The sequence below is a fragment of the Colobus angolensis genome, unplaced genomic scaffold (assembly GCF_000951035.1).
Source record: "Colobus angolensis palliatus isolate OR3802 unplaced genomic scaffold, Cang.pa_1.0 Scaffold110, whole genome shotgun sequence".
In the NCBI taxonomy this organism is placed as follows: Eukaryota; Metazoa; Chordata; class Mammalia; order Primates; family Cercopithecidae; genus Colobus; species Colobus angolensis.
This window is the reverse complement of record NW_012112031.1, coordinates 2,327,883-2,335,281: the sequence shown is the minus strand read 5'-3', so window position 1 is coordinate 2,335,281 and position 7,399 is coordinate 2,327,883. Positions and strand designations below refer to the sequence as shown.

General features: G+C 44.2%; 1 protein-coding gene across 1 annotated transcript in view; it reads right to left on the bottom strand.

Annotated features, from left to right (window-relative positions):
• The window catches only part of SRR (serine racemase), a 9,520-nt gene extending 5,392 nt beyond the window's left edge, over window positions 1–4,128 (bottom strand). Inside the window, exon 1 of the mRNA XM_011956340.1 lies at window positions 3,915–4,128. Coding sequence (XP_011811730.1) covers window positions 3,915–4,099 — 185 coding nt within the window. The 5' untranslated portion in view covers window positions 4,100–4,128. The remainder of the gene's footprint in view (window positions 1–3,914) is intronic.
• Between the last annotated feature and the right edge of the window lie 3,271 nt (window positions 4,129–7,399).

The following is a 7,399-nucleotide window of genomic DNA, read 5'->3' as shown; positions in this document are numbered from 1 at the left end:
CAGGCTGGTCTCGAACTCTTGACCTCAGGTGATCCGCCTGCCTCGGACTCCTAAAGTGCTGGGATTAGAGGCATGAGCCACCGTGCCTAGCTCCTTCTGCATTCTAAATATACATTATGTAATAGTTAAAGCAAGCATTTTGTTTATTCCTACTACATTTGGCTCAGTTTATTTACAATTTTCATAATTATAATTTTCAATAACTACATTAAGCTTCCACTTTCCACTGTTTATTGTAGTAGTTAAATATGAAGTTTCCCTATTTTTCCTTATTACACAAGAATCTATCTTCATTAGAAAACCGAGTTAATCTGAAAATACAGAGATACAAAAAGAATGTGAAAATAGACACGAAACCTTCCTACTTAAAGACAGTTGCTATCTAGTGGTTTACCTTTCCAGGCCCAACTACATATGAAGACAAAACTCTTTGGTAGGTTTGGTAACTTGTTTTTATCAGACAATAATATGAATATCAGTGAATCTCATCAGTGAGTGCATTTATCCACTTTGTTTTTTTGAGATGGAGTTTCGCTTTGTCACCCAAACTAGAGTGCAGTGGCATGATTGCGGCTCACTACAACCTCTTCCTCCCAGGTTCAAGCAATTCTCCTGCCTCAACCTCCAGAGTTGCTGGGATTATAGGCACCCGCCACCACACCCAGCTAATTTTTATATTTTTAGTAGAGGCGGGGTTTCACTATGTTGGCCAGGCTGGTCTCTAACTCCTGACCTCAGGCAATCCACCTGCCTCAGCCTCCCAAAGTGCTGGGATTACAGGCGTGAGCCACCGCGCCCGGCTTTATCCAACTTTTAAAATGACAAAAATACAATAATTTAGCTGGGTGCAGTGACACATGCTGGTAGTCCCCTCACTTGGAAGGCTGAGGCAGGAGGCTTGCTTGAGCCCAGGAGTGTATTATGATCATGCCTAGGAATAGCCACTGTACCGTGGCCTGGGCAACGTAAGCAAGACCCTGTCTCTTAAAAAAGAAAAAATCGTAATTTTAAGTTTACATAGCTCAAATGAACATTTGGATTTCCTTTTGTTGTTGTTGGCTGTAAGAATGATGTAATGAATAGCCTTGTTGCAAGATTTTTGTGTACCTCCCTCAGTCCTTAGGGTGGATTTCACCAAATGGTATTTTGTATCAAAAGGTGTGCACATTTCTAAGACATCTGATACCCACTGCCAAACTCATCTCCAGAAGGGTCCTATATTACATCGATTTGGACTCCCAACAACAATTTTAATGGCATGCTTATTTTCCTTCATTCTTTCTATATCATTTTTATGTCACTTTAATTATGTCTAGTAGTTGTTTTATTTTTGAGACGGAATCTCGCCCTGTCACCCAGGCTGGAGTGCAGTGGTGGGATCTTGGCTCACTGCAACCTCCGCCTCCCAGGTTCAAGTGATTCTTCTGCCTCAGCCTCCCAAGTCGCTGGGACTACTGGCGCCCGCCACCACACCCAGCTAATTTTTTGTATTTTTAGTAGATACGGGGTTTCACCCTGTTAGCCAGGATTGTCTCCATCTCCTGACTTCGTGATCCACCCACCTCGGCCTCCCCAAGTGCTGGGATTACAGGTGTGAGCCACTGTGCCCGGCCTGAACATTTTTTTCTGTATCTTGGCCACTTGTTCTTTTCTGAATTTTTTTTTTTTCCAGATAAGGTCTCACTCTGTTGTCCAGTGGCTCAATTATGGTTCACTACAGGTTCAAACTCTTGAGCTCAAGTGATCTTCCCGCCTCAGTCTCCCAAGTTCCTGGGACTATGACTGTGCACCATCATACCCGGGCTAATTTTTTAAAATTTTATTTGAGTTGAGAGGAAGTCTTGCTGTGTTGCCCAGGCTGGTCTCAAACCCCTGAGCTCAAGTGATTCTTCTGCCTTGGCCTCCCAAAGTGCTGGGATTACAGGCGTGAGGCACTGTGCCTGGCCTTCTTAATCTTTAACACACCATTTACTGACAGAATCCTTTTCCTCTGAAATGCTATATTTATAAAAAATTAAATTTCTGTGAATGCTTGGGGCTATTGTATTTTGTTCCATTGGCCAGACTGCCAATTCTTTTTCCTATTATATACTGTATTAATAAATTCTCCCTTGATTACTCTTTCTAAAATTCATTGGCTTTTCTCACACATCAATTCCTACAGGTGAACTAGAATTCCTTTGTAAAAGTTGCCAGAAATTCCATTGTAAAGATGTATAAATGAATTGGGGGCATTATTTATTTACTGAGATGGGGTCTCTATCATCCAGGCTGGAGTGCATTGGCATGATCTCAGCTCACTGCAACCTCTCCATCCCTCGCTCAAGCAATCCTCTCACCTTAGCCTCCTGAGTAGCTGGGACCACAGGTGCGTTGGGCCACCATGCCTGGCTAATTTCTATATTTTTTGTAGAGACAAGCTTTTGCCATGTTGCCCAGGCTAGTCTTGACCTTCTGAGCTTAAGTAAGTGATCCACCCACCCTGGCCTCCCAAAGTGCTGGGATTATAGGTGTGAGCCACCATGCCAGGCCCGAAGACTCAATATTTTTATTTTTTTATTTTTTGAGACGGAGTCTCGCTCTGTCGCCCAGACTGGAGTGCAGTGGCGCGATCTCGGCTCACTGCAAGCTCCGCCTCCCGGGTTCACGCCATTCTCCTGCCTCAGCCTCCCAAGTAGCTGGGACTACAGGTGCCTGCCACCACGCCCGGCTAATTTTTTTTTGTTTGTATTTTAGTAGAGACGGGGTTTCACCGTGTTAGCCAGGATGGTCTCGATCTCCTGACCTCATGATCCGCCCATCTTGGCCTCCCAAAGTGCTGGGATTACAGGCGTGAGCCACCGCGCCCAGCCGACTCAATATTTTTTAATGTCAATTATGCCCCCTCGGCTGGGCACAGTGGCAGGAAGGTTGCTTAAATCCAGGAGTTCAAGGCTGCCGTGAGTTATGATTGCACCACTGCAAAAGCAAGACCCTGTCTATTAAAAAACAGAATAAAACAAAAAAAACGAGAGAGCAAAAAATAGTTGGCTGGGCGTGGTGGCTCATGCCTGTAATCCCAGCACTTTTGGAGGCCAAAGCGAGTGGATTACCTGAGGTCAGGAGTTCAAGACCAGAATGACTAACATGGTGAAATCCCGTCTCCATTAAAAAAACAAAAATTAGTGGGAGTGGTGGCATGTGCCTGTAGTCCCAGGTACTAGGGAAGCTGAGGCAGAAAAATCGCTTGAACCTGGAAGGCAAAGGTTGCAGGGAGCCGAGATTGTTCCACTGCACTCCAGCCTGGGCAACAAAGTGAGACTCTGTCTCAAAAAAACACAACAAAAAATTCCAAAAAACCATGCCAGGCCTGAAGACTCAATATTTTTATGAGTAAATGTCAATTATGCCCCCTTCGCAGGGTGCAGTGGCTCATACCTGTAATCTCAGCACTTTAGGTGGCCAAGGCAGGTGGACTGTTTGAGCTCAGGAGTTCATGACCAGCCTGGGCAACATGTTGAAACCCTATCTCTACCATACATACAAAAATTAGCTGTGCACGTAGCAGGCACCTGCAGTGGTAATTCTATGATAAACAGTATGGTACTTCCTCAAAAAATTGAACATTGAATCATCCTATGATCTAGCAACTCCATTCCTACATGTAGACCCTATCTCTCAATAACAACAAAACCCAAAATACAAAACACCCACTATCAAAAATAAGATATGATTTGGAGGTTGTAAATTGTCAGTCCTCTTAGTTGCAAGTGATAGAACCTCAATCTTAGTAGGCACAAGGTGAAGGTGTTGAGATTTACTAGCTCATGGAATCCATGAAGAGTTGAACAAACCATGGTAATGGGAGGAATATGAAGCTTCAGGAACAACTGGAACCAGAGATTTGAGAGCTTCCCAGACTCTTAGTCTCTCACCTCTGCTGCTTTCTGCATGTCGGCTTCTTTTTCACTGCAGGCGAGTTGGTTCCATATGGAACCAACTGACACATGGCTGCTGACAGCTCGTATGTGTTACATTTTATTTTATGGCTTCCACACTGGAGGCAAATTTTCTTTCTCAGTTTCAGTTCAAAAAATTCTGGGTAAGGATTCTGGTCCATCTTGGCCCAGCACCAGTGGCCAGGGTATGAGGTCATTTAAGACAACAGTATGCAATAGTCAGAAGTATTTACATAAACATGAAAAAGAAACAGAATGAGATCTGTAACACAGTATCAGGTACATTTAAAACATATACATACATAAAACAACATTACATATTATTGAAAGATACATGTATATTCAAAGACATATATGAAACACATTGGAGTGACTACCTAAGGAGAGAGAGAAAGAACATGAGTGGAAACTGGAATGAAGAGAAAAAAGGTAAAATGAGAAAGGCCTTGTTAATGACAGTGAGGATAAATGAGTATGACTGGCTCAATTCTCTGCACCTGAGGGGACAATAGCAAAATAAAGGAGTGATGGAGGAAAGAAAACAAAGAAAAGAAAAAGTTTTTTTGAGTGGGAGTAAGGGGCATTTTCCAAGTGAAAATAAAGGGGAGAATGCTAGGGAGATGATTCCATACATGTTCATTATAGGAACAGAAGAGACATATCTTGATAGTGGATTGAATGGGGGAGAGAGGTGTGAAGAATAAATCCTGGGCCAGGCATGGTGGCTCACACCTGTATTCCCAACACTTTGGAAGGTTAACGTGGGAAGATTGCCAGAGGCTAGGAGTTTGAGACCAGCCTGGGTAACACAGGGAAACTCTGACTCTACAAATTATTATTATTTTGAGATGGAGTTTCACTCGTCACCCAGGCTGGAGTGCAATGGCACAATCAGGGCTCACTGCAACCTCTGCCTCCCGGAGTCAAGTGATTCTCCTGCCTCAGCCTCCCAAGTAGCTGGGATTACAGGCATGTACCACTACACCTGGCTAATGTTTTCTATTTAGTAGGGATGGGGTTTCACCATGTTGGTCGGGCTGGTCTCAAACTCCTGACCTCAGGTGATCCACCTGCCTCAGGCTCCCAAAGTGCTGGGATTACAGGTGTGAGCCATCACACCCGGCCAAATTTTTTTTTTTTTTTGAGATGGAGTCTCACTCTGTCGCCAGGCTGGAGTGCAGTGGTGTGATCTTGGCTCACTGCAACCTCTGCTTCTTAGGTTCAAGTGATTCTCCTGCCTCGATCTCCCGAGTTGCTGGGATTACAGGTGCCCGCCACTATGTCCAGCTAGTTTTTTGTATTTTTAGTAGAGACGGGGTTTCACCATGTTGGCCAGGCTGGTCTCGAACTCCTGACCTCCAGTGATCTGCCCACCTTGGCCTCCTACAGTGCTGGGATTACAGGTGTGAGGCACCGGCTTGAATAGCTTGAACCCGGGAGGTGGAGGTTGCAGTGAGCATTCCATTCTGGGTGACAGAGCGAGACTCCGCCTCAAAAAAAAAAAAAAAGGGAATAGTAATAACTACTCTTAGCAGATGTTCTAGGTCCCAAGTAATGGCCCGCAGTGCTAGTCCGGGCCTAAAATTGTTGTTTTTTAAAAAAATTCCAAATGCTTAGAATTTTTTGCTTAATTTGTGGCTATTCATTTCTAATTTTATTACTTTGTGCTCAGTAAAAACGACCTGTAGAATTTTTACTTTTAGAAACTGAATTCAGGGCTGGGCGCGGTGGCTCACGCCTGTAATCCCAGCACTTTAGGAGGTTGAGGCGGGTGAATCACTTGAGGTCAGGAGTCCGAGACCAGCCTGGTCAACATGGTGAAACCCCATCTCTACTAAAAATACAAAAAATTAGCCGGGCATGGTGGTGGGCGCCTGTAATCCCAGCTACTCGGGAGGCTGAGGCAAGAGAATCCCTTGAAACCAGGAAGCAGGTTGAGGTGAGACAAGATTGTGCCACTGCACTCCAGCCTGGACAAGAGTGAAACTCTGTCTCAAGCAACAAAAAACAAAAAACAAAAAAACTCAGCACCTTTCATTGTTAATCAGACCTAAATATGGTTGTCTTTCTTTTCATTTCTTTTTACCTGGTATTTCATGAATCCTTTAAATCTGAGAATTCAAAAATTTCCACCAACTTAGTAAATTTTCTTCAACTATTTGATTATTGCTCTTCTGCAGTCAGCTCTATTATCCCCTTCTGGAACTCACATTTAATTATTAATTTTTTGTACCCCTTCTCCATGTCTCCCATCTTTGTCTCTCAGTTTTTATCTATTACCTTTTCCTTCTGAGTTCAGGTAAATTTTCTTGAACTGGTTTAACTTTTGGCATATCTAATCTGCAGTTCACTGACACTGTTGCGTTACATTGGCAGTGCCATTCGTCCTAAGAAAGTTTTCTTGTTTTCCATTATTTTTCCATCTTAAAAAAAAAAAATCATGCAATGGCCTCTCAAATTTCAATGTGAAACAGATTATTTTTTAACACTTCTTCCTATTTCTCTCAAATCTGGTGGCAAAGGCTGTCATTTGGTCTGACCACTCAAATGATTCCTCTTCTGAACTGTTGGATCTTTTCACCCATCTACTGACTTTCTCCTTATGCTTAACTTTCTGGTGACAAAATGTCATGTAAAAGGAACTGAAGGAGTTCTGTCAGAGGTTGTTGCAATCCCTTGGGCTCAGACTAAGGAATAATTGGTAACTATTCTGTGATGGGTGTGTTCTAAAAGCCTGTGGGGCTGTGAAGGAGCAACAGGTGGAGGCAGGCAGCCTTGGGGAAGGGAGCTTCACCTCTGCACAGTTCTCCAAAAAAAGGTTCAAGTACTAGTCTTCTGGTATAGTTAAATTTTAAAGATGGGAAATTAAAAAGTCAACCTGAGATCGAGAGCAGTAGTTTTTTTCAAGAATCCATAATGACACAGAAACTCCCAAATTGACTTTTTTTTTTTTTTTTTTTTTTTTGAGGCGGAGTCTCGCTTTGTAGGAGACTCCCGGGCTGGAGCGCAGTGGCGCGATCTCGAATCACTGCAGCCTCCACCTCCCGGGTTCAAGCGATCCGCCCGTCTCAGCCTCCCGAGTCGCCGGGGATTACAGGTCCCAAATCGACTTATATACCTCCTGATGTACTCCCTTCCACACGATTCCAACTATATCGTATGTATTTTTTAAAAGTCAGGGGGCGGCCGGGCACAGTGGCTCACGCCTGTCATCCCAGCACTTCGGGAGGCCGAGGCGGGTGGATCACCTGAGGTCAGGAGTTCGAGACCAGCCTAGTGAAACCCCGTCTCTACAAAAAATACAAAAATTGGCCGGGCTTGGTGTCGTGCACCTGTAATCCCAGCTACTCGGGAGGCTGAGGCAGGAGAATCGCTTGAATCCAGGAGGCGGAGGTTGCAGTGAGCCGAGATCGCGCCACTGCACTCCAGCCTGGGTGACAGAGCCAGGCTGCGTCTCAAAA